General features: G+C 39.9%; 1 protein-coding gene across 3 annotated transcripts in view; it reads left to right on the top strand.

Annotated features, from left to right (window-relative positions):
* CHUK (component of inhibitor of nuclear factor kappa B kinase complex) overlaps positions 1-26,671 on the top strand; it is a 39,499-nt gene that overhangs the window by 7,037 nt on the left and 5,791 nt on the right. For all 3 annotated transcript variants that reach the window (XM_066354956.1, XM_066354957.1, XM_066354958.1), the window contains exons 3-18: positions 825-939; positions 1,817-1,886; positions 2,984-3,072; positions 4,320-4,409; positions 5,438-5,562; positions 5,749-5,856; positions 6,450-6,585; positions 12,168-12,362; positions 13,287-13,389; positions 17,414-17,537; positions 17,937-18,088; positions 20,057-20,118; positions 21,048-21,157; positions 21,926-21,975; positions 25,521-25,617; positions 25,905-26,052. In XM_066354956.1, the coding sequence (XP_066211053.1) occupies positions 825-939; positions 1,817-1,886; positions 2,984-3,072; positions 4,320-4,409; positions 5,438-5,562; positions 5,749-5,856; positions 6,450-6,585; positions 12,168-12,362; positions 13,287-13,389; positions 17,414-17,537; positions 17,937-18,088; positions 20,057-20,118; positions 21,048-21,157; positions 21,926-21,975; positions 25,521-25,617; positions 25,905-26,052 (1,774 nt within the window). The remainder of the gene's footprint in view (positions 1-824; positions 940-1,816; positions 1,887-2,983; positions 3,073-4,319; positions 4,410-5,437; positions 5,563-5,748; positions 5,857-6,449; positions 6,586-12,167; positions 12,363-13,286; positions 13,390-17,413; positions 17,538-17,936; positions 18,089-20,056; positions 20,119-21,047; positions 21,158-21,925; positions 21,976-25,520; positions 25,618-25,904; positions 26,053-26,671) is intronic.

A 26,671-nucleotide genomic window follows, 5' to 3' on the forward strand; every position in this document is an offset into this window, starting at 1 on the left:
TCTGTGATCATAGGACAGGCAGTACAAGGCAGACTTTGGAGCCACACTTTAATTCCTATTTGATCACCTACTTGCTCTGTGCTCTTATGTTACTTAATCAGTTTATGCTTCAGTTTTTTCCTGTGGGATCAGACTATTAACAAATCTACATATACTAGGACTATTATTATAAGTAAGTGAGTTAATGTACATAAGATGCTTACTACTTGGCTAAAGAAATATAATTGTAGTGATAGTGTTTTTATTTGTATTTTCTCTTAAAATTATTATTATTATTATTTTTTTTTTTTGTATTTTTCTGAAGCCGGAAACGGGGAGAGACAGTCAGACAGACTCCCGCATGCGCCCGACTGGGATCCACCCGGCACGCCCACCAGGGGCAACGCTCTGCCCACCAGGGGGCGATGCTCTGCCCCGCTGGGGCGTCGCTCCGCGGTGACCAGAGCCACTCTAGCGCCTGGGGCAGAGGCCAAGGAGCCATCCCCAGCGCCCGGGCCATCCCTGCTCCAATGGAGCCCCGGCTGCGGGAGGGGAAGAGAGAGACAGAGAGGAAGGAGGGGGGTGGGGGGTGGAGAAGCAAATGGGCGCCTCTCCTATGCGCCCTGGCCGGGAATCGAACCCGGGTCCCCCGCACGCCAGGCCGACGCTCCACCGCTGAGCCAACCGGCCAGGGCCTTAAAATTAATTTTTAGTTATACAAATGAGAAAGTAGAATATTACAAATAATGCCAGCCTTTCTTCCTTCACTGCCCCTCTGTTAACTACCCCAGTCTCTTTTCATTGGAAAAGAATTTTTGATTATAATGTTTTCCCCTTTTTATTAGGTTGGATCACTCTAATGTTGTAAAGGCCTGTGATGTTCCTGAGGAATTGAATTTTTTAATTAACGATGTCCCTCTTCTAGCAATGGAATATTGTTCTGGAGGAGATCTCCGAAAGGTAGTATGGCTGTTTTGAGATGATGAGATAGTAAATTATGGACTTTAACAGTATTTGAATCACATTCACTATGACCATCTAGAATGAAGGTCAATAAACCAGGGTCTGTTACTTCAGTACAGCGGCAGTGTTGAGTAGTTGTGACAGAGACTACATGGCCTGTGAAGCCTAAAGTATTTAGTCTGTTTCTTTACAAGGAACATATGCTGAACCCTGATTTAGAACAATCATTTTTTTGTTGTTGATGGTGTTTGCAGGATGGGACTATATTGATGGTGTTAGATAAAAATATCAATATTTAATTTTATTAAAGTGTTTATAAAAAAGACTTTTTAAATTATAGTTTACTTCACATACTATTTTCTGTTGGTTTTAGGTGTACAGCATAGTGGTTAGACAATCATATGTTTTATATAGTGATCTCCTAGATATTTCCAGGACCCAGCTGGCACGATACATAATTATCACAATATTATAGACTGTATTCCCTTTGTTTTGCTTTACATCCTTGTGACTATGTTGTAACTACCAGTTTATACTTGTTAATCCCTTCACTTCTTTCTCCCCCCAAAATTTTTTCTCTATTAGAAATCTTTTCCCGCCTTATTTTAAATCTGCCATACAGATTTTATATTCATATCTGTGAGATTTTTCAGTTTTTAATACTTTCTCCCTTTATCTTTACTTGTATAAGCCGTGTCATGAAATTTACACATTCTCTGTGTGGATTTGGTAATTTTCCCCCTCTTATATTTCCTTTACATGACTTATTTTCTTCTTTGAATATTCTCTTAGAGTGTAGTGGTAGTGATTAATGTGTCATTGTTACTGCCTAGCAACATTGGCAGTATACATTTTAGACTTTCTTTTTCTTTAGCTTCTCAACAAACCAGAAAATTGCTGTGGACTTAAAGAAAGCCAGATACTTTCTTTACTGAGTGATATAGGTATGTAATCAACATGAAATACCACTATAATTTAATGATTATTAAAAGATTCTATATACTATAAAGCATAGATTTTTAGCATCTATAAGAAATTATCAGAAAAATTTAACTGTTATTGTTGATGCTAAGTAAAAACTAGGATATTTTGTTACTTATTTTTTATTTTTGGCTAATGCTCAAATTGCTGACCAAAAAAAATGATATTAAGTGACCTAATTTAATTCTATTCTTTCTCCCTCCTTGATTAACCATAGTAGTTTTATTTAACAGTGGCATTGGATCTATTAAATAGGTTTTCAAGTCAACTCTTAGGATGACATCTCTTTTTAATCAGAATAACTCCTGAAAAATCCTAAAATTATCAGGACCTAGGCCTTTGGGCCAGCTCAAAAGCCAAGAATATGTTTCCTTATGTATTTTGATTTTGCTTCTTTTCCTGGATCATGTAGGCTATAAAGCCTAGTTGAAGGCGGGGGGGGGGGGGGCTATAAGGATAAATAAATGGTTTTTTTAAATTGTTCCATCTTTTCTAAATTTTTAAAGATCAATTAATCTATTTATTTAGAGAGACTGGAAAGGAGAGAGATGAGAAGCATCAAGTCATAGTTAACATCAATATAGTTGTTCGTCGATTGCTTTTTCATATGTGCCTTGACCAGTGGGTACTCAAGCCACACCAATGACCCCTTGCTCAAGCCAGCAACCTTGGGCTTCAAGCCAGTGACCATGGGGTCATGTTGATGATCCTGTGCTCAAGCCAGATGAACCCACACTCAGCTTCTGGTGACCTCGGGGCTTCAAGCCTGGGCTCTCAACATTTCAGGTCAACACTCTACCCACTATGCCACCACTGACAGGGTCCTTTTCATTTGAAGGCTATTTCTCATAAGTTAAATGAGTATATAGTATAATTCTCTAGTATTTGTTAAATATTACTGGATTTTCTGTGGAGAAATCTGAACTGCTGAAATATTAATCGAGTACTTACCTTTGTTGCTATAAATTTGAGTATTAGAGAAGTACAAACTATGAGATGAATTTTTCTTTTTAATCTGGTATTTTTTCTTACCTCAAAATACATTTTAAATTTTATTTAGGGTCTGGGATCCGGTATTTGCATGAAAACAAAATTATACATCGTGATCTAAAACCTGAAAACATAGTTCTTCAGGATGTTGGTGGAAAGGTAGGTGGACACTGAAAACATGTTCCATGACAGTTGAGTACTGTCTCCCTGAGGTAGTTCTCCTTTGAGGGCTGGTGCCTTCCTCGCACGCTCAGGTTTCCCACACAGCCCTCCCTGCACTTAGCTGAGGTTTGGTGTTTGGTTGTCTGTCTCCTCTGCTGTCGCAGTAGATGCAGTAGAGAATGAGCCGCTCCGTCTTGTTCACCTGCTTTTCTAGCAGGGGCAGTAGGTACTGAGTAAATAATTTATTAATCCCTATCAAGCACATTAAAAAAATACCTGTATTTTGGGTCTGCTTCACTTTAAGGGAAAAAGAGTACATTTACTTAAGTATGTTTTATACTAAAAAAAACCCAACTCATTTTCCTCTCCACAAAAGTCTTAAGTTCTATATTAAAATTCACAACCTTGAATTGACCCCTGAGATATTTTTTATCAGAATCATTTGAACAGTTTGCTTGCTTTTAGCACTGAAATTTGATCCTGTAAAGGTGTAAAGCCAAGACGCTGAACTTTGAATTGCATTGTGTGGTCTTATAGTTGGTTAAGATGGTGGTTAGTTGGAAGTGATGAAGGCTAGATGATACTTCTTCTCTTACAAAGCTTTCATGTGTGCTTGAAACTATCTCTCCCTCTTTTTGTAGCTGATGACTTCTGGATATTTTTGAAGTTAGATGGGTATTTACCAGTGGCCTAGTGAACACAACTGGAGCCTGAGGCACAACACTTTATTGGCGCCCCCCTGAGGGCGTAGTATGCTTTTCTTGTTTGTCTTGGAGATAATTTGGCGCCCCTCTGCGAGCGGCACCTGGACCATGATAGACCCTCTTGCGCTCCCCCCCCCCATGCTACTGGAATTGACTCACATTGACACACTGTAAGATGGTATGCGGCGGCTTCAAGTGTGGGAGTCACCTTTACCTTTGTCTTTCAGAATAATGGATCAAGTTTATTCTGAACATACCAAAACAAAAATTAATAGCCATTCTATATTTAGTTTTTACCATGTACCAGGCACTGTGTTAAATCCCTTTCTTTGGCTGTTTCATTGAATCCTAATAACAGTTCTGTGAAGTAGGGGTAGTTAGTAATGTCATATAGGAAACTAAACGAGATCACAAGGCAGATCACATTTATGGTATTCCAGAGCCCAAGCTCTTCACCACCACCCTCTCCAGAACCTTATTAGGACATTGTTGCCCTTCCATTTCAAAACTTTCAACCATGTAATGTTTATTATTTCATAGATTATACATAAAATAATTGACCTGGGATATGCTAAAGATGTTGATCAAGGAAGTCTGTGTACATCTTTTGTGGGAACATTGCAGTATCTGGTAAGACATGTATTGTTTCTTTGATTTTTTTTTTTTACAGAGACAGAGTCAGAGAGAGGGATAGACAGGGACAGACAGACAGAAACGGAGAGATGAGAAGCATCAATCGTTGTGCATTGCAACACCTTAGTTATTCATTGATTGCTTTCTCATATGTGCCTTGACTGCGGGCCTTCAGCGGACCGAGTAACTCCTTGCTCAAGCCAGCGAGCTTGGGTCCAAGCTGGTGAGCTTTTGCTCAGACCAGATGAGCCTGCGCTCAAGCTGGCGACCTCAGGGTCTCGAACCTGGGTCCTCCGCATCCCAGTCTGATGCTCTATCCACTGCACTACTGCCTGGTCAGGCTCTTTGAAAATTTTTTTAAACGAGTAGGGGAGATACAGAGACAGACTCCCGCATGCACCCCAACTAGGATCCACCCAGCAAACCCTGTCTAGGGCTGATGGCTCTGCCCATCTGGAGCCACTCGCAACCGAGCTATTTTTAGCACCTGAGGCGGAGGCCCCATGAAGCCATCTTCAGCACCTGGAGCTGACATACTCCAACTAATTGAGTATGGCTGCCGGAGGGGAAGAGAGAAAGAGAGAAAAGAGGGAGAAGAGAGAAGCAGATTGTTTATTGCCTCTCCTTGTGCCCTGACTGGAAATCAAACCTGGGACTTCCACACACCTGGTCAACACTTGACCACTGAGATAACCAGCCAGGATGTTTCTTTAAGTGTACAAAATTCTCTTTATTTCTGAAGGTCATGAATATAGTATATAGTTTGAAAATAAAGTAACTTTCTTGTTTTTAAAGATTTTATTTATTAATTTTACAGAGAGAGGAGAGAAAGGGGTATGAGGAGTGAAAAGTATCAACTCATAGCTCCTTCATTTTAGTTGTTCATTGATGTTGTATGTGCCTTGACCGGGCAAGCCCAAGCTTTTGAACCAGTGACCTCACCACTCCAGGTCAATGCTATATCCACTGCACCGCCACAGGCCAGGCTTACAGTATGATGTTTAAAGCATTTTTTTCTTTTTAAGGCCCCAGAGCTCTTTGAGAATAAGCCTTACACAGCCACTGTTGATTACTGGAGCTTTGGGACCATGGTGTTTGAATGTATTGCTGGATATAGGCCTTTTTTACATCATCTGCAGCCATTTACCTGGTAAGAAATGGAAGAGAGCTTGAGTGTGCTTAATGAAAATGGAAATTTTCAGTTGCCTGCTTTTTTTCTCTCCTCTCTTTAAGTGGTATCATTTCCTTTTAAACACATAATTGAATAAAACTAAATAGCAAAAATCTTAGAGTTGTGAGTTAGGTTGTCCACTGAGGTAGCTTTTGTTTTTTATAGGCATGAGAAGATTAAGAAGAAGGATCCAAAGTGTATATTTGCATGTGAAGAAATGACAGGAGAAGTTCGGTTTAGTAGTCATTTACCTCAACCAAATAACCTGTGTAGGTAAGTACTGTGTTTCAGTTGAGGACATTTGTCCCGGTTTCTTCAGGGCATAAAAGGACAGCAGAGTTGTCTGTTTCAAGTAGCATCATCCAGTAGAACTTTCTGTGATGATGGAAACGTTTTATGTCTGCTGACCACATGAGGTGACTGAGCAATGAAGGGTAGTTAGTGTGACTAAAGAAGTAAATTGTAAAGGTTATTTAATTTTAATTAACTGAAGTGCAAATAGCCACTTGGGAGTGGTGGCTTCCATATTGGACAGCACAAATCTAGTGGAAACAATAACTCCTGCCATCCATCTGATTGGCTTAGGTGCTAAGAGACCCTGGGGACACTGAAGTAAATGGCTCCCTTGGAAAATGGAACTGGGCTTTCCTCCTGGAGTTGCCACTAACTAACTTACATTTGTAGATTTGGGTTGTTTTTTATGAAAAAGTGTGTCCCCTATCATTTGTCAATTATTTGAAAGTAAGATACAAAATGGTACAGACAAGTAATGAGAAAGGAATGGGCCACCTATGAATTTATCCTTTTTAAAGAACTAAAGGAAATTTGAAACAAGGATTTTGACCCTATTTCTGTACATTTTCCAGTTTAATAGTAGAACCCATGGAAAATTGGCTACAGTTGATGCTGAATTGGGATCCTCAGCAGAGAGGAGGACCTGTCGATCTTACTTTGAAGCAGCCAAAATGTTTTGTATTAATGGATCACATTCTGAATTTGAAGGTTAGTTTCTTGTGAATGAGGTCTATTTAGTTAACAAGTTTATTTGAAAAATTAGCATAAATATATTTTCATAATTTTTTTCCTCATACTTATTTGAAAATGATATTTTTTAGAGTGGATATGTTTTTATTTTTTTAGTAAGCCTTCTCAGTCTTACGTGGTCTTTTTGATTACTCCTTTGAAGCATCTTTTGGATATTGCCAATCCTCAGATTGGTGCCATGTCACCTCATTCATTTAGGTCTGAGTTTGGTTTGGTGAGAAAGATTTCTACCTGCTTACATGCCTCTATAGTTCTATCCTTCCTATGTTTATTGCCTCTCCTTGTGCCCTGACTGGAAATCAAACCTGGGGCAACGAAGAAGTATCACTTCTTCGTTGTGGCACCTTAGTTGTTCATTGATTGCTTCCTCATATATGCCTTGACCAGGGGGCTACAGCAGAACAAGTGACCCCTTGCTCAAGCCAGCGACCTTGGGCTCTAGCCAGTGACCATTGGGTCATGTCTATGATCCCACACTCGAACCTGCTACCTGTCGCTCAAGCTGGTGAGCCTGCACTCAAGCCAGTGACCTCAGGATTTCGAACCTGGGTCTTTCATGTCCCAGTCCAACGCTCTATACACTGTGCCACTTCCTGGTCAGGCTGGAATACATTTTTAAAATAGGACTTTAAGGCCGTGTTGATGTTATTCATGACTAACATTGGAAAGATATCTGTCTTCTTGGTTTGGTTTTCTTCTGTGCCAAGGAATAAATCACCCCTCAGTGCATTAGCCAAACAGGACTTGGTGATAACTTTTAGCTCTCTTGCCTCAGTAATTTTTTTTTTTTTTTTCCTGAAGTTGGAAACGGGGAGAGACAGTCAGACAGACTCCCGCAAGCACTCGACCGGGATCCACCTGGCACGCCCACCAGGGGCGAAGCTCTGCCCACCAGGGGGCGATGCTCTGCCCCTCCGGGGCGTCGCTCGGCGTCGCGACCAGAGCCACTCTAGCGCCTGGGGAAGAGGCCAAGGAGCCATCCCCAGCGCCCGGGCCATCTTTGCTCCAATGGAGCCTTGGCTGCAGGAGGGGAAGAGAGAGACAGAGAGGAAGGGGGGGGGGGGTGGAGAAGCAAATGGGCGCCTCTCCTATGTGCCCTGGCCGGGAATTGAACCTGGGTCCTCCACACGCCAGGCCGATGCTCTACCACTGAGCCAACCCGCCAGGGCCTCAGTAATTTTTTTTAAGTGAGTAAGAGGGTATATAGTGAGACAGACTCCTGCATGTGGACCAACCAAGATCCACCTGGCAACGCCCATCTGGGGTTGATGCTTGAATCAGCTAAGCTATCCTTAGTGCCTGAGGCTGATGCTTAGACCAAGGACCTATCCTCAGCATCCGGTGCTGATGCTCAAACCAGTTGAGCTTCTGACTGCAAGAGGGGAAAAAAGAAAGAAGAGGAAGAGGGAGGGGGAGAGAAAGCAGATGGTTGTTTCTCTTGTGTGCCCTGACCAGTAATTGAACTTGGGACATCTGCATGCCAGGCTGATGCTCTATCCATTGAGCCAGCCAGCCAGGTCCAGTAAATTTTTGTTTTCTTCTCAGATTTTTTTCAGACTTGTCATGGTACTTGTAACATCATTTCTACTTTGAAGGTGTCTGTGAATCATCTGCTTTTCATAGAGTGTGGAGAAAGAGTCCTCTTTGTGTCCTGTGGTCTATAGACTTTAGTTCAATTTGTGACACCACTGTTTACTTATATGTGAATCTGGGCAAATATTTATTCATTTATAGTTCAGATACAGTGAAGGGTCAGTGTTATTTCGAGGTTGTCCAGAATAAGATATGCATATGGGACTATTCTTAGTAGTTCAAGAGTACTTCCTAGACATGATAATATGATTAAATTTTGAAGGATAAGTGCAAGTTAATGAGGGGTATGGGCTAGGGGAAAGATTTATAGTTGGGGGAACATCATAGACACAGAAGCATGGACTGCAAAATAGCTTGGTGTTACTGAAGGGCATTCTTCTAAGGTGTTTACTGTATTGGTCAATGAGGGAATGATGTCTATTTGATTTTCATTTAAAATCAAACCACAACATTTACTAAAATGTTTCTTTTTCTTTTAAAAAAATAGTTTAGAGAGTCTGATTGCATATTTTCCAACTAATTATTATGAAAAACTTTAAATTTGTAGAAAAAAAAATTTTTTTTTTTTTGCATTTTTCCGAAGCTGGAAACGGGGAGGCAGTCAGACAGACTCCCACATGTGCCCAACCGGGATCCACCCGGCATGCCCACCAGGGGGCGATGCTCTGCCCCTGTGGGGCATCGCTCTGTTGCATCCAGAGCCATTCTAGCGCCTGAGGCAGGCCATAAAGCCATCCTCAGCACCCGGGCCAACTTTGCTCCAGTGGAGCCTTGGCTGCGGGAGGGGAAGAGAGAGACAGAGAGGAAGGAGAGTGGGAGGGGTGGAGAAGCAGATGGGCGCTTCTCCTGTGTGCCCTGGCCAGGAATCGAACCCGGGACTCCTGCACGCCAGGCCGACGCTCTACCACTGAGCCAACCAGCCAGGGCCAGAAAAATTTTTTAATATACTGAACTTGCCACTGAAGAGAATGTGAAACAGGAATCTGTAATTATTCCTCCTTTGACTCTTCTTTCTTGCATGCTGCTAACTATATCCTCAGAGTCTCTTCTGGGCTTCCTTTTTCCATGTTACTTTTTCTTTCATTTCTTTGGCTATTTCTTCAGTTGTTTCACTTCAACTATACCTGAATATATATAACTCCAAAATTTTCTCCTCGGTTATGACTTCTCTGCAGAGTATTTATAACTGCTATATCACTTCCCCTTGGGTCCCACTGGCACCGAAGCTTAATTTATTAAAACAGAACACAAAATTCTCCTGTGCTTCTTGCTTGCACTATCGCCTTTCCAGTTTCCTCGGTTGGAAACTTTGGCTTCCTGAATATTCCTTCTCCTTCAATCTGCATATTCAGTTATTTTGTCAGATTTATCTTTTAAATGTTTTAACAATTCAGAGCTTGTCAGTTTCTTAACTTAGAAAATTTTCCACGGTTCCTTTTTGCTTACAGAATAAAGTCCAAACCCTTACATTGGTATTCAGAGTTTATCTTGGTCTCATTTCATCCTACACTTCCAGCCCTATCTCATATTGGGCCCAGGGGGCATTGTGTTAGGTACATCTGAACTGGATGATTTTATTCTCTGATTACGCTCATCCCTTTATAGCTCTCTGCCTACTTTGTTTTTTGCCTAAAAGAACCTTTCTTCTTTCAGTTTTTCTCTTCTTCTAATCTTTCTTTTCAAAGCTTAGCTGAAGTAGTGCCTCTTTTATAAAGCATCCCTTTCTTCCTACCAAACTATCTCCCTTGGAATCTATACAGTACTTTATTATAGCACCTGTTGCATTTTTTCCCTTGTATTTTATTTCTCTTAATGTTTTTTACTGTCTTCTTTTTGGCATTATTCTATGGAGAGCAAGGATCATAAGTTACTCAATTTGTATACCCACTGTCACCACAATACACTTAATATGCACCATAGTAGGCACTCATGAAATATTTTAGTGAACAAAAAGATAAAGTTAGAAGTTATATTTCCTTTCCCATTCTTTTGGTCCCCTTCTGCCTCAGCTGTGGTAGTGGGATGCTATGGTCCCTTACCCTAGTTTGACATATACCCTATATAAAAGTAAATGTTTATCTTAGGATTTTCATATATGTAAAGTGTATTTATGTCAACTTTGAAGAGTCCCTTCTTTCCCCCCACCTTTCTTAAACTTTAAAGATTATTATATATTAAAGCAAAGTTAATGTTTTACCTTTATAATAAGCACTTCCAGCAGAGATAATTTTAATCACTAGTACAGAGGGATTGGCAAAGGAAGGTTTACAGTTATGAGTACTCAAAACAGAGTTTATTCTTGTATTGTTAATTCTTTATTAATCATTGTTATTTATTATTACTATTACTATTAACCTACTTTTACCCACTCCTGTACACTGTGAGAGTAAGGCATTGGAGAAATATAGCTAGTAATTTTGTATAACATACCTAAGAACAGTAGAAAGAGGATTTAAAATCATGTTGTTCAGAAGACTGACCTCTTACTCCTGGCTGTCCTTGGTTCCCTGGGCAGAGCCCCACCTAACCCAGTTACACACTCAGGTATCCTGTATTAGGCTACCCCTGCTTTCAGTGTGTCTTTAGGTAAGAGAAATAAGACTATTTTCTTATCTAACTTTGGGCCCTTAGGCGGATCACTGCTCTGGGATTTGGTTTTCTTATCTGAAAAAATGAGGATAACAATGCTTCTTATTTAAAGAGAGGCGTACCTCTTCTGTCATGATTATTTCCTGAGACAAATGTAAGGTAGTCAAACAAATAGGAGCTCAGATCTAAGCTCTACCAGTTATCAACAGAACTCTGTTTTTTGTTTTTGAGACAGAGAGAGACAGATAGGGACAGACGGGAAGGGAGAGAGATGAGAAGCATCAATTTTTCTTTGTGCATCTTAGTTGTTAATTGATTGCTTTCTCATATGTGCCTTGACTGGGGAGGGGGGCTACAGCAGACCGAGTGACCCCTTGCTCAAACCAGCGACCTTGGGCTCAAGCTGGTGAACCTTGCTCAAACCAGATGAGCCCGTGCTCAAGCTGGCGACCTTGGGGTTTTGAACCTGGGTTCTTCGCGTCCCAGTCCGATGCTTCATCCATCCACTGTGCCTCAGGTCAGGCCAGAGCTCTGGTTTTTTCCTGCCAAAATGGTGATTAGAATATCTAATTAACAGTGTTATGTTAAATATAACTTAACTAATTAATTGTATGTTATGTTAAACATAAAGTACTTAACTCTGTGGTTAGATCTATAAAGCACTTTTTTTTTTTTTAATTGAGAGGCAGGGAGGCACAGAGATAAACTCCCGCATGTGCCCTGACTGCGATCCACCCAGCAAGCCCCCTACCAGGGCATGGTCCTGCTGGGTGCAGCTCCATTGTTCAGCAGCCAAGCTATTTTAGTGCCTGAGGCAGAGGCCATGGAGCCATCCTCAGCACCTGGACCAACTTTGCTCAAACCATTCAAGCCATCGCTGTGGGAGGGGAAGAGAGAGGGAGCTGGGGGCAGGGGTGTGGAGAAGCAGATGGTTGCTTTTCCTGTGTGCCCTGACTGGGAATTGAACCTGTAACTTCAATATGCCGGGCCAGTGCTTTACTACTAATCCTACCTGCCAGAGTCTATAAAGTGTTTCATAAATGAAAATGTTTTCTTCCAGGTCTCCTATGTGTTTCTCAGAATAAATGTTGCCATTTTAAATTGGGTTTTTTGTGCATCCCTAGAACTTTGAAACTTTATTCCATGGAACTAACATCTGTTGTAGTAAAAAAGGAAACTCTTGAGATTTCAGGTGTTATTTTATAATTATAGAAGGAGATTTCACTTTGGAAAATGATTGAACCTTGTGTAGTACAGAGATCATGCCTTTTACTCATAATACCTTTAGTATCTAACACTTAATATTTTATATAGCAGATGGTTAATAATTATTTCTCTTTTTTTTCTTATTTATACAGATAGTACACATCCTAAATATGACTTCTGCAAAAATCATTTCTTTTCTGTTACCATCTGATGAAAGTCTCCATTCACTGCAGTCTCGTATTGAGCATGAAACTGGCATAAATACTGCTTCTCAGGAGCTTCTTTCAGAGACAGGAATTTCTCTGGATCCTCGGAAACCAGCCTCTCAATGTGTTCTCGATGGAATAGTAAGAAAATTCTAATATACCTAGAAGAAGACTAGAAATCTGTTTGAGGAGAGGGGTTGTGTGCCCTGCACTTTGGGCTGCATATTTGGAATCCCTTCGGGGTGATGTACCTCTTACTCTTTTAGTTTTATCCTCATTTCTCTGATTGCTTTGCAAGGTGAACAAGTTAGAAGTGAAACGTGTTATTTTGAACTTGGTATAACTTTCTTTTTGGTGCTAGTTCTCTCCTCCTTTTCCCTTTATATACTTGAAGCCTAGAATCTTGAAATTAGACCAGTGGTCTCATAGTTTCTACGAGAAGATAGATGGATGGTAAAATATGATTGTGGTCATGACTCCTTTTTTATTTTATTTGACTTTTTGAGACATATTTTATATATAATATATTAGGTAATTTATCCCTTTCAAGTGTATAATTCAGGGGTTTTTTTTGTTTGTTTTAGTAAATTTACCTAATGGTATGGCCATCACCATAAATCAATTTTAAAGCATTTCTGTCTCAGAGTTTTCATGTCCATTAATCTCAATTCTGCCATCGCAGGCAATCACTAATTTACTTTCTACATCTATACGTTTCCCTGTTCTGAACATTTCATATAAATGGACCATAAAACCTGTAATCTCTTGTGTCAAAGTTTTTGCATGTAGTTTTGTTTTTGTCATAGTGTGCACCTGTATTTCTTTTGATTACTGAGTAGTGTTGTCTTTGTCCTCTTTGGTCTGGTCATTGTTTGTCACCTGAACCCTTACTGAAGTTACTTATTTTTCCTAAACACGAGTTTAGATCTTTAACTCTGTAAGATGTATGCTGATGAACATTGACTTTGTTAGTTTGCATTTCATGGGCAGAAATCTGATACTTAAGTACTTGGAGAACCTAGGATTCTCAAGGATCTTTTTAAAAATTGTTTCTTTCTTTTTCAGAGAGGATGTGATAGTTATATGGTTTATTTGTTTGATAAAAGTAAGACTGTATATGAAGGACCATTTGCTTCCAGAAGTTTATCTGACTGTGTAAATTATATTGGTAAGTCTAGTCCATTTACTGACTGAGATTTAAACCTGAAATAATGTAATTTTGATTCAACATGATTGATAGAAATGGTCTTTGGTGTTTTTGTTCTGTATCTCATACGTCAGCTTAACTACCTGAGGTGAAAAATGAATTTCTGTAGTTTGGAAGGTGAAAAGGTAGGCTTTAAATCCCACTGAATTCCTCATTTGGGAAGACTTAATTTCCTGAGGATAGGCCTCTCACAGGTAGAAGAATGAATCTCCATTATTCATTAAACATACTTTTTTAGTTTCTTTATTAGTAAAGTGTGTTTAAGTATTTGAGTTTATACTATGAATTCTGCTTACTGTTTAAATGTTTTCATTTATTCTGTGAGAATTATTTTTTTCTTTTGAAGAAGGTAATGGTCAATTTCTGTCTACCTCAAGCTAGAATCAAGCATAAAATTGTCAAATGAAGAACAAATTGTACATAAGGGCTAAAATTATTGAATATTTCCTGTTATCTTTTTATTAGCTTTTTTTATAATAGTCTGTTACGTTTTCTTTCTATGGCATGTTTTATAAAACTTATGCTTCTTGTTTTGACTTCATTGTCTTTACTTTTTTATTAATTTATTGTGTTTACATAGATTCTAGTGTCCCCCCGAATTCATCCTCCCCTCCCCTGTGTTCCCCAGTATACCCCCCTCCCCCTCCCTGTCATGCCCTTCCCCCTCCCCTCCAGGATTTGCTTTCCTGCTCTCATCCCATCCTATCAGCCTATCATCCCCTTTCCCTCTGTCTGCTTTCCTTCTGGATCCTTTGATCCTGCCTCTGTCTTACTAGTTTTTTTAAGACAAATTTATAGGGAAAAATGAGCAGATAGTGGTACAGAGCTCTCATGTTATCCCCCTCTCTCACACAGTTTTCCCGGTTTTGAACATCTTAACATTACTATAGTACATTTTGTTACAATAAATGAATCAATATTGTTAACTAAAGTCTATACTTTATTCAGATTTCCTTAGTTTTGATCTGGTGCCTTTTTCTGTTCCAGGATACCATATCACAGTTAGTTGTCATGTCTCTCAGGCTACTCTTGGCTGTAACAGTTCTCAGACTGCCCTTGTGTTTGATTACTTTGACAGTTTTGAGGAGTACTACTGGTCAAGTATTTTGTACACTGACCCTCTGTTGCAATTTGTCTGATATTTTTCTCTCATTATTAGACTAGGATTATGCGTTTTTGAAAGATCACAGAATTGCCATTTTTATCACATTATATAAAGGGTACTTACTGTCAACATGATGTGTGACTGTTGGTGTGGACCTTGATCACTTGGCTAAAGTAGTGTTTGTCAGGTTTCTCCACTTGAACTTTAGTCTTCCCACCCCCCTTCAATACTGTGCTCTTTGGGAAGAAGTCACTATGCAGAACCCACACTTAAGAAGTGGGAAGTTAAGCTGCCCATCCTTTAGGATAGAATATCTACATAATTTATTTGGCATTCTTCTGCACATGAGATTTCTCTCTTTGTTTATTAATTAATTTAATTAATTTATTATACCAATATAGATTCATGGATATTTATTTTATACTTTGAGTTATAATCCAATTCTAAGTTGTTTATTTTGTTCAAATTGTTGCAGCTTTGGCCATTTGGAGCTTTTTTAGTTGGCTTCCTATGCCTCTTTTACTTGCCCCATCAAAGAAGGTTGTTTGTTTGGGGTGTTTTTTTTTTTATCACTTCCTTACTTCCTGGTATTACGTTGTGCTCAAGGCCTTTGTTATCTCTTTCCTGCCCCAGTCCTTCTCATACATGCTTTCCTGCCCTAGTCTTAGTTCAAGTATTGGAACAGTATTAGAAACCAAGATTTGGACACTACGTGTGCTTCTTGCTGCTGGGGTATCATTTTTAGGCCCTTTCACAAGTTACTTTTCAGCGTGTGTTTACTTATTTTGGTTAGGCTTCCTTCCTCGACTTTTTTTTTTTAAGCAGGAGAGAGAGGGACAGATAAGGACAGAGAGGAAGGGAGAGAGATGAGAAGCAGCAGTTCTTGTTGCAGCGCCTTGGTTGTTCAGTGATTGCTTTCTCATATGTACCTTGACTGGGGGGCTGCAGCAGAGCTAGTGACCCCTTGCTCAAGGCAGTGACCTTTGGGCTCAAACCAACGACCATGGGGTCGTGTTTATGATCCCATGCTCAAGCCGAATGAACCCATGCTCAAGCAGGCAACCTCCGGGTTTTGAACCTGTGTCCTCAGCATCCCAGGCCAATGCTCTATCCACTGTGCCACTGCCTGATCAGGCCCTTGACTTTTTTAAAAAGTGCTTAGTTTTTTGTTTTGTCTATTGTAGGAAGCCTCAGGAGTAAGTGTGGGTATATAAGCAGAAAGGTTGAGGCTATTAATAATTATTAGGGGAGACAAAAATTTTTCTAGATACAACTTTATTTTTTAGAGAGAGAGAGAGTAAAAGAAATGAGAAGTGTCAACTCACAGCTACATCACTTTAGTTGTTCATTGATTGCTTCTCATACATGCTTTTAGACTGGGGAGCCCAAGCTGGCCAGAGACCCTTGCTGAAGCCAGTGACCTTTGGGCTCAAACCAGCGACCATAAGAGCATTTCAGTGATCCTGCACTCAAGCTGGTAAGCCTGCACTCAGGCTTGTTACCTCGGGGTTTGGAACCTGGTACCTCAGCGTCTCTGGTCAGTGCTCTATCCATTGCACCACCACTGGTTAGGCTCTAGATATGTAACTATATATATTTTTTTAATTTTTAGATTTTATTCATTTTTAGAGAGACAGGAGAGAGTGAGAAAGAGAGAGAGAAAGGGGGTAGGAGCAGGAAGCATCAACTCCCATATGTGCCTTGACCAGGCAAGCCCAGGGTTTTGAACTGGTGACCTCAGCGTTCCAAGTCAATGCTTTATCCACTGCGCCACTACAGGTCAGGCATAACTTCATATTTTTGAAGTCTGCCTCAGATAATGTTTTCTCATTATGAACCCTAGTGTAGCAACCTTTCTCTGAAGGTTTTTATTGGAAAGGAATAAATATAATTTCCTTCTTAAAGTACAGGATGACACTTTCATTTTTGAAGAGCATCTACATAATTTCCTAACATTAAAATGGTATTTTATTGAACTTAACATACACACCTGCCATGATTTTAAAAACTAACATTTTCTTTACCAAAGATAGAGCAAGAGAATCATAAATAGATAATTTTGTAAGTCTGGAAATGAATAAAGCATGTCTTATTAAGCTGCTGTTGACCCTGTGTGTTTTTCTGACACTGGGTTGGTAGTACAGGAGATAAAATTTATTACTCAGAGGCAGGAAAGACCATGGCAGATTGTGGAAGAGATAGGTCTTGATTTAAAATTTGAAATAAATAAAGAATTTATATTAATTAGAGAAAAAACAATATTCTAAGTTGGAGGAAAGCAAGAAAAAAAGATATAGGAATCACCATTGTGATTATGTAATGATTATGTCTTACTCCTTTTTATTTCCCGTTGGGTCTGGAGCAGAGCTTATGTATTGTAGGTGCTTGGTAAATGTATACTGAACTGAATGAAACAGTAACAAGTGGTTCTTTCTGGCATCTATGGGAATCATATTTGTAAGGACCAGAAATCACAAAGAATGTTTAATGAAAGTGAAAATCTTAAAAAGGCCTGACCCGTCAGTGGTGCAGCGGATAGAGCGTCGGACTGGGATGCGGAGGACCCAGGTTCGAGCCCCGACATCGCCAGCTTGAGCGCGGGCTCATCTGGTATGACCAAAGCTCACCAGCTTAGACCTAAGGTTGCTGGCTCGAGCAAGGGGGTCACTCGGTCTGCTGAAGGCCCGCAGTCAAGGCACATATGAGAAAGCAATCAATGAACAACTAAGGTCGCAATGAAAAACTAATGATTGATGCTTCTCATCTCTCTGTTCCTATCTGTCTCTATCTATCTCTCTCTCTGACTCTGTCTCTAAAGAAAAAAGAAAAAGAAAATCTTAAAAAGTAACTCTTATCTTTTCCCCATGTTCTTACATATAGTACGGGACAGCAAAATACAGCTTCCCATTATACAGCTGCGTAAAGTATGGGCTGAAGCAGTGCACTATGTATCGGGGCTGAAAGAAGACTACAGCAGGCTCTTCCAGGGACAGCGAGCTGCAATGTAAGCAGACTCTGCGTATAAGAGCAGCGTCACACCCGTGAATGTTCAAGAATTAATCTTGCCAGTTTTCACTAATCAATGTTCCATGCAGTACTAAAATATTGGGACAATTTGAAATGTAATATTCTGATCAGACTTGTAGAAGTCTTACTAATGGTCTGAAACCGTCCAGTTTCAGTGATGTGAGAGTAGTTCCTGAGCAGAACATCCTAGTATGAACAAAATTATATTATCCTAGGCAGAAAGTCTTTGAAAGACCATATCCTAGAGATCAACTATTTCTCATAGATCGATAATAAAAACTTAGGCTTTGGGCTTATGGCAACTTAAGTTTTTCCACTTTTGTCCAATGTTTATGAAATGCTAATATTTCTCTTTTTTTTTTTTGCTATGGTTTAGGTTAAGTCTTCTTAGATATAATACTAACTTGACAAAAATGAAGAATGCTTTGATCTCAGCATCTCAGCAACTGAAAGCTAAACTGGAGTTTTTTCACAAAAGCATTCAGCTTGACTTGGAAAGATACAGTGAGCAGATGACTTACGGGATATGTAAGTTTCGGGTAATGTGTTGAAAGAAGTGTCTAGTCTTTTGAAGCCATGTACTATTTTGCCTTCCTGCCTCATAGCCAGTTGTTGAGACAAGGCACCTCAGATCATCGTCAACCATGTTTAGTTTGAATGTTAGCTGTTTTTTTTAACCTTTGGTTGAGCAACTTTAAAGGGTTACTCCCAGCCCCACAATTGGACTAAAGTTGTTTAGCTCCAGAAAAATACAGAAGTGTTTTAGAATTTGTGATTTTTAAGCTACATATAAAAAAAATAGATACAAAATGTATATTGGGGTGACTTCTTAGCCAGGGAAATCCTAAACTACTTATCTTTCTGTAAATAATAACACAAATAATTCTGGGTTGATTTCCCTAACCACCTACTGTGTAGTCCCACTTTTTGATTGCACACAGTCCTTAATTTTTTAGTATTTGACTTGCAGTTTATCTCCCTTCAGATACACTAAGGAAATGTAAAGAGCAGGGTTAACGCAAATAATAAACCGAAGAAGTCACCATCAGTATTTCTGTTCTTTTTTTCTATTGAAGCAAATGCTTTTTTTGGGAAATAGATCCCGTTTGTATATTTGTCTTGAACAAGGTATGTGTATCTTAGAATAAATGATCAGCAGTGTCCAGTGGTATGAATAAGTTTATCCACTAGAGCTGATTATGATTGATGTTTTATTTCTAGTTGTGTATTATGGGCATTCTAGTGAATGCTCGTAATGGCAAAACATTATAATAATTATTATTTTTAAGATTTTTATGAGTTTATTTGAGCCAAACTGATGACAGTTGCCAGGAAGGAAAATCTCAACAGATTGAGAAAATTCTCCAGAACAGACAGACAGGAAGGGAGAGAGATGAGAAACATCAACTAGTAGTTGTGGCATTTCGGTTGTTAGTTAATTACTTTCTCACATGTCCCTTTATCAGGGGGCTCCAGCTGAGCCAGCGACCCTGGGCTTCAAGCCAGTGACCATGGGGTGACCATGGGGTCATGGCTATGATCCCACACTCAATCTGGCAACCCGCACTCTAGCTGATGAGCCTGCACTCAAGCCGCCGACCTCGGGGTTTTGAATCTGGGTCCTCAGTGTCCTGGATCAACACTCTTCTCCACTGTACCACCACCTGGTCAGGCTTATCAAATTATCTTTGATTTATCTTGTCAGTTGTGTATCTTATACAGCTTTTAAAAAAATGAGGTAGACCTGTGTGTGCTGATACTAAAAGATCACTTGGATCTTTCATAGCAGTGATGTTTTAAGTTAAGGAAGAAAGCAAAGAAAGAAATGTTTGTATACATGGTCTCACTTGTGAAGGAAACGGGTTTCTGTATACAGATGATTAAATAAGATTTCATAAGGTGGAGTGTGGAGGGGAGAAAGAGTTTTCTTTTTAGGAAGCCATCTATATTAGTGTCCTAGGGCTGCCATAACAAATTAATATAGACAGGGTGGCTTAAAACAAAAAACTTGATCATCTCAGTTTCAGAAGCTAAATGTAAAATCAAGGTGTTGGCAAAGCCAGGATCCTTCTGAGACCTGTGGGGAGGAATCCTTCCTTGCCTCTTCCTGGTTTCTGCATGGATTGTCTGCAGTCCTTGGCATTCCTTGGCTTACAGCTGTGGCACTTTAGTTTCTACCTCTTTTGTCAAATGGAGCTCTCTCTTCATACGTCTGCATCTTCTCTTCTTTTAAGGACACTGGTCATACTGGATGAAGGATCCACCTACTCCAGATTGACCTCATCTTAATTTAGCCTACTGTCCACACTGACCGTATTTCCGAATAAGGGTGCATTCTGATGTACTGAGTTAGGTCTTCAACGTAACTTTTAAGGGGTCAGCTCAACCCATAACACCATTTTTTGATGCTGATATGGCAGGGAGGTGGGTAGCTCAATAATGAAGCTATGGCTGCTTTTGAGATAACTAATTAAGACTTTTTTTGTTTGTTTTTAGCCTCAGAAAAAATGTTAAAAGCATGGAAGGAAATGGAAGAAAAGGCCATCCACTATGCTGAGGTAAAATCACTAAGCTCATTATATGTGTTTGTTTATTCTTAAGGACTCCCTTAGAAACTTTCTTTGGTTTTGGTATGTAGAGTATTTTTCATGACAGCCTGAATATCATACAAATATCTAATGGATGTTTAGTGTAGAGAGGAAAGTACCGCAATGGATAAAAATAAGGGAATTGGGCAGATGAGACTAAAGTCTCAATGAGCTTCAGTTTCCATATTATATTATGGGAACTATACCTCTTCTAGTAAGGTTATGCAGATTAAATGGTAATTACCACTGCTATTTTTATGGCTGGTTTAGACGGGGTGATTGTCCTGGTTTACATAGGACAGTCCCTTTATACCTGTCTTGCTATAATTATCAATAGTACTTTCTTTCACTTTCAAAATTATGCAGGTTTGGACAAACAATATTGTCACACTAGGTATAGATTCTCTAGGTAACAGATTCTTTTTTTACATCTGTCCATGGTCCCACTAAATTGTTGCTGTCCTTGGTACCAAAATTTACCCTGAGGACGCTGGAGAGGCAGTGGTATGCTGGGGTGGGAAATCCAGAGTCTTTGTCTTTCTGCATCCTGGTTTCACGGCACTCTGAAGGAGAGGCAGCAAAACCCATCAAGCTGAGATGCAGTGAGTTTGATGACCATTTTTTCTTCATCTTGTTAGTGACATATATCTGCTTCTTAGGAGAAGAAAGAAAGTGCTAGTAGTTTACTGTTATCAGGAGGGAAAAGTGAGAAGCATAGGAATAAGTATGTTCTCATGTGAAAGATTGTCAGGATCTGAGAGATAAAAAGGCTTGAACAGAATCAGTGTTTCATATTAAATCATGCGGTTCTGCAGCAGCAAGTCAGCCTTTGTGCGAATGTTTTTCTGTGTTGTGTGGTGGTGAGCTGGTCATTTATTTTATGTTCCATCCTATTGTAGGTAGGTGTCATTGGATACCTGGAGGATCAGATCATGTGCCTGCACACTGAGATCATGGAGCTACAGAAAAGCCCTTATGGAAGACGTCAGGGAGACTTGATGGAATCTCTGTAAGGACATTCCCATGTCGTCATTTGATATCTGTTTTGTAGCAGAGCTTTCTGTGTACATCTGGCGAATTAAGTCTATATGTAGTTATTTTCTATAGTTCTCCTTTCCCCAAATATATTGGCATCATATTTAAAAAGAAAGTCTTAGTCACCAGAAATTTTAGAACTAACTTTTTGGATTGATCTTTTCTGTGTTAATTAAAGAATCTCTTCATGTGAGTGTTAAGAATTATTTAAGTGTGGGCGTGCCGGGTGGATCCCGGTCGGGCGCATGCGGGAGTCTGTCTGACTGTCTCTCCCCGTTTCCAGCTTCAGAAAAATGAAATAAATAAATAAATAAATAAATAAATAAATAAAGAATTATTTAAGTGCTCTAAGTTACAAACTATTTTCCTACTTACCGTACTTTTGGCCCAAGGTATTGTCTATTAAATGCCGTAAATGAGGTTAACTTCCTAAATGTTTGAATCAGAAACTTCAGGGGTTTTTTTTCTAATCACAGGCCATAATTTTTGTTCATGTATGTGTTTCTGGTACAAGGATCAGATATGTGGTAAGTTAGATCACAGCAGATAAGAAGTATGTTAAATTTTGTATTTTAAGGTCTTGCTTATTACCTAATGAAATTCTCTATAAAATGTTTGTTGGTAATACATACTAGCTTTAAATGGGTCATTAGTCTCTTCAAATGATATTGTTCATTTCAAGTTGTAGATTATTAGAGTCATTCGATTATCTACACATAGAAGCATGTTTTGTCTTTTATAGGGAACAGCGTGCCATTGATCTATATAAGCAGTTAAAGCACAGACCTTCAGGTAAGACACTGTCACCACAGTACACAAAGGCATTTTAGGAAACCATCCCTGTCCTAACAGATTCTGGGGACTGGATTTCTTTTTTTAAATGTTTATATTGATTTGAGAGAGGAAGAGAGAGGAAGGGAGAGAGGGAGAGGAGACGGAAACATCAATCTGCTCCTGTATGTGTCCTGACTGGGGACCTTTGCGTTTTGGGATGATGCTCTATAACCAACTGAGCTATCCAGCCAGGACATCTGGAGACTGATTTTAAACAAGCTTCAGAATAAATTCTAGTTTTGGTATTTCCATTGAGGTGTTTGGTGCAATAGATTTTAGTTTATGAGAAGATAAGAGATTAGTTAGGCAAAGTTACAAGAAAATTGAGATGGGCCTGACCAGGGCGTGGCGCAGAGGATAGAGCATCATCCTGGGACACTGAGGAACCAGGTTCGAAACCCTGAGGTCACTGGCTTGAGTGCAGGCTCACCAGCTTGATCACAGGGTCACTGGCTTGAGTGTGGAATCATAAACATGACCCCATGGTTGCTGGCTTGAAAATCAAGGTTGCTGGCTTGAGCAAGGGGTCACTGACTCAGCTGGAGCCCTCTGGTAAAGGCACATAATGAGAAAGCAATCAATGAACAACTAAAGTGATACAGCTATGAGTAGATGTTTCTCATCTCCTTTCCTGTCTGTCCCTCTCTCTCTCTCTCTGTCTTAAAAATATATTGAGATGGAAAAAATTTTAAAGAGAAGTAAAAGAAATGAATGAAAAAGAAATAAAGGAACCCAAAGAAGGGAACAAGGAGGCAAGAAAACGTGTGGAAAGATGGGGTAGGGATTGAGTTCTGTTAAGATTGGAGAGGTTGCCTGACCTGTGGTAGCACAGTGGATAAAGCGTTGACCTGGAAATGCTGAGGTTGCCGGTTCAAAACCCTGGGCTTACCTAGTCAAGGCACATATGGGAGTTGATGCTTCCAGCTCCTCCCCCCCCTTCTCTCTCTCTGTTTCTCCTCTCTCTCCCTCTCCTCTCTAAAATGAATGAATAAATAAATAAATAAATAAATAAATAAAAAAACCTAAGACTAACTTCTGTAGCTGAAATGTGTTCACCTTCAATCTTTAAAAAAAAAAAAAAAAAGATTGGAGAGGTTGCAAGGAAGTTGATGTTGTGGGTTCAGATGTGGAGTGGTCACAGGGAAGGCCCACGTGCTAGGCCAATTACCTAATCTCTCCATCTCTTTCCCTTTTCTGCAAAATGGGAAATTCAGTGGGTGTGTGTGGTATTGTATTTTTTAAGATGTTTATGAAAATGCTTTAGAAACTATGAAGTATTTTGTACCTGCGAGATTCTATCCTTCAGTTAAAAATTGATTTGTTTGGAAGGGTTATAGAAAAAATAAAAGGTGAAGTCTGTGCCCTCATTTTTTATATATTTAAATTGTAAAAAAAAAAAAGAAATGTTTTATACTTTAAAATTTACAAACACATGTATATATAGCCATGAAATTGTATTTAACAAATAACATGGTTTCCTTTACATAGTGTTTATTATAGAGGAGTTTGTTCAGTTTATTTCTGCAAACACTTTTGAGGAACATAGAAGGTAGGCACCTAACCCTGACTAGGGGTGAGGGATGGTTAGAGATGTCCGTTAGGAGAGGACATCTGAGATGAATGAGCCCTAAAGGATCGGTCATAGCTAAGTGAAAGGAGGTGGGCTCTTGATATACTAGTCTAACAAGCAAAGACATGCGTGTGTAGCACTTAGTACATTTGAGGAGATGCAGTATGACTGGATTGTAGTTTCAGGAGGAGAAAGATGTGCCTGGATCATAAAGGATCTGGTATGTCATGGTAACGGGTTTGGATTTCATCCTTATGGCGAAGAGGAACCCTAGAAAGTTTTACATGGGAATAGCATGATCATATTAGCATTTTAGAAATACTGCTCTGATAGCATGTGGATAATGGATGTAACTGTAGCTAGGCTAGAGACAGAGGCATTAGTGATAAGGTATTAGAACAATCATAGCTAAGGCAGAGAGCTAAGGCAGTGTGGTGAAGAGGAGGGTAAGAGCAAGACAGATTTAGGAGGAAGAGTTGATAGTGTTGGTTGATGGACTGAACATGGGTGGCTGGAGATGGAGGTAGGGAATCATAGATGCTTCTCGAGGTTCTGATTAGGGCAGCTGGGCACATGGGAGGACCACTCACCATAATATGAAGTAAACAAGGACGGAAAAGATATGTTCATTTCTGTACATGTGGATGTTAAGGTGTCAGTGATACATTTAAGTAGAGATATCTAATAAATAATATTAGATTAGATATGTATGTATGTACAGGAAGCCCTAAATGTTGTCAATAGGTTCTGTCACTTGAAGTGAAATGACATATAATGAAACTAATTTTACCATAGGCTACTTGATTTAAACAAAAGTTAAGTTCCTGTGACATCTTATCAACTTTAGAACAAAATGATGTTGAACAAAACGTTATTTGAGGACTTGCTGTATATATATGCATGAATATATATCAATAAAATACATGCATACATACATACATACATACATATGCATATGGATTTAGTAGGAAGTCTGAGCTAGATATTTAGCTTTTTTTTTTTAAGATTTTTTTATTGATTTTATGGGGTTGGGGGTGGGAATGAGAAGTAGTTGTTTTACTCTGGCTGTTCATTGGTTCCTTGTTGTATGTGTCTTAAACCAGGCAAGCCAGGCTTTCGAACTGGCAACCTCATTGTTCCAGGTCAGTGCCAAAGCCACTGTGCCACCACAGGCCAGGTGATCTTTAGCTATTTTGAGAGTACTTAGCCATAGGAATAAAGTGATCATCTTGAAAAAGTAGATTGACTAAGAAAGCCAAAGATGGATAGAATCCTAGGGAATACCAACATTTAAGAAATGGCTAGAAGCAGAGAAGCCTTCAAAGAAGATTGAGAAATGCCAGAATATGTAGAGGGAATGATATGATAGGAACAGGACAGTTTCAAGAAGAAAGTTATCTGTCTGTCCTTCTCTCTGTCTCTCCGTCTCTGTCACACACAAAAAATACATATATATATATTTTCTGTGTGATGAAATGGGAGTACTCATAAGTGCTTCTGTTATGTACTGAAATAGGATGGGTGTCTTAAGGAAAACCACTTCAGCGATTGTTTACATTGCTTATAGACTGACTTCTTTAGTGGAACATCATTTTTATGTAAAAGAATGACTGCCGGATAGCTCGTTTGGTTCGAGCGTTGTCTGGAGTGCAGAGGTTCCTGGTTCAATTTCCTAGTCAGGGCACAGGAGCAACTCAGTGTTCCTGCCTCTTTCTCTCCCTGCCCCTCCCTCCCTCCCTCTCTCTCTCTCTCTCTCTCTCTCTCACACACACACACACACACACACACACACACACAATAAATAAATAAATAAATAAATAAATAGGATGTTATTAATTAAAACTAGTTATAGATTTTTAGGAATCTTTTGTTAGGAGGCTGACATGTTCGTGCAGGAGACAGGTTTTTACCTACTGACCGAGATCTTTTATAGATCACTCCTACAGTGACAGCACGGAGATGGTGAAGATCATTGTGCATACTGTGCAGAGTCAGGACCGGGTTCTGAAGGAGCTGTTTGGTCATCTGAGGTAAAAAAGGCATTTTATCTCCTTTGACAAGCCAAAGTATTTTTATCATCTTCCCTTCAAAGTGTAATACCCCTTTTTGGTAAATATGCTAGACCAGGAAGAGTTCTAGCAGTACCTTGGGTAGCTTGACCACAGCCGTGTGCATTCAGGTGTCCTAGTTCTGTGCATTGCTTTGGAGCTCAGTCAGTAAACCTGACTGGCTATGGTTTATTTCCCCACCTGGGTTTGGGAGGAAAGTGTACAAGGTGGCAATGTGTAAGTGTCTGATGCTGATTTCATCTCTCCAGCAAGTTGTTGGGCTGTAAGCAGAAGATTATTGATCTACTGCCCAAGGTGGAAATCGCCCTCAGTAACATCAAAGAAGCTGACAGTACTGTCATGTTTATGCAGGGAAAGAGGCAGAAAGAAATATGGCATCTCCTTAAAATTGCCTGTGTAAGTAACTTTTTTTTTTTTTTTTTCTGAAGCTGGAAACGGGGAGAGACAGTCAGACAGACTCCCGCATACGCCCACCTGGATCCACCTGGCACGCCCACCAGGGGGCGACGCTCTGCCCATCCGGGGCATCTCTATGCCGCGACCAGAGCCACTCTAGCGCCTGAGGCAGAGGCCACAGAGCTATCCCCAGCGCCCAGGCCATCTTTGCTCCAATGGAGCCTTGGCTGCAGGAGGGGAAGAGAGAGACAGAGAGGAAGGAGAGGGGGAGGGGTGGAGAAGCAGATGGGCGCTTCTCCTGTGTGTTCTGGCCGGGAATCGAACCTGGGACTTCACGCCAGGCCGACGCTCTACCACTGAGCCAACCGGCCAGGGCTGTGTAAGTAACTTTTAATGAATTATTTAACATGGCATTGATTTTCTGTTTTTCCCTGAAAAAGGGATGTTTGTTTCATGATCTCGGTCCTCTTAAAGACGTGCATGTTTAGTGTTGGGTTGATGCTCATGTTCTTTGCTTGGTGTCTGATTAGCAGTTCAGATGCAGGACTTCATGATCACCCTTCATTATCTTTCCTTTCCAGTCTCCTTTTTTTTATACTCCTCCTAACCCTAGACCACT

This window comes from Saccopteryx leptura, chromosome 13 (assembly GCF_036850995.1).
Source record: "Saccopteryx leptura isolate mSacLep1 chromosome 13, mSacLep1_pri_phased_curated, whole genome shotgun sequence".
Classification (NCBI taxonomy): Eukaryota; Metazoa; Chordata; class Mammalia; order Chiroptera; family Emballonuridae; genus Saccopteryx; species Saccopteryx leptura.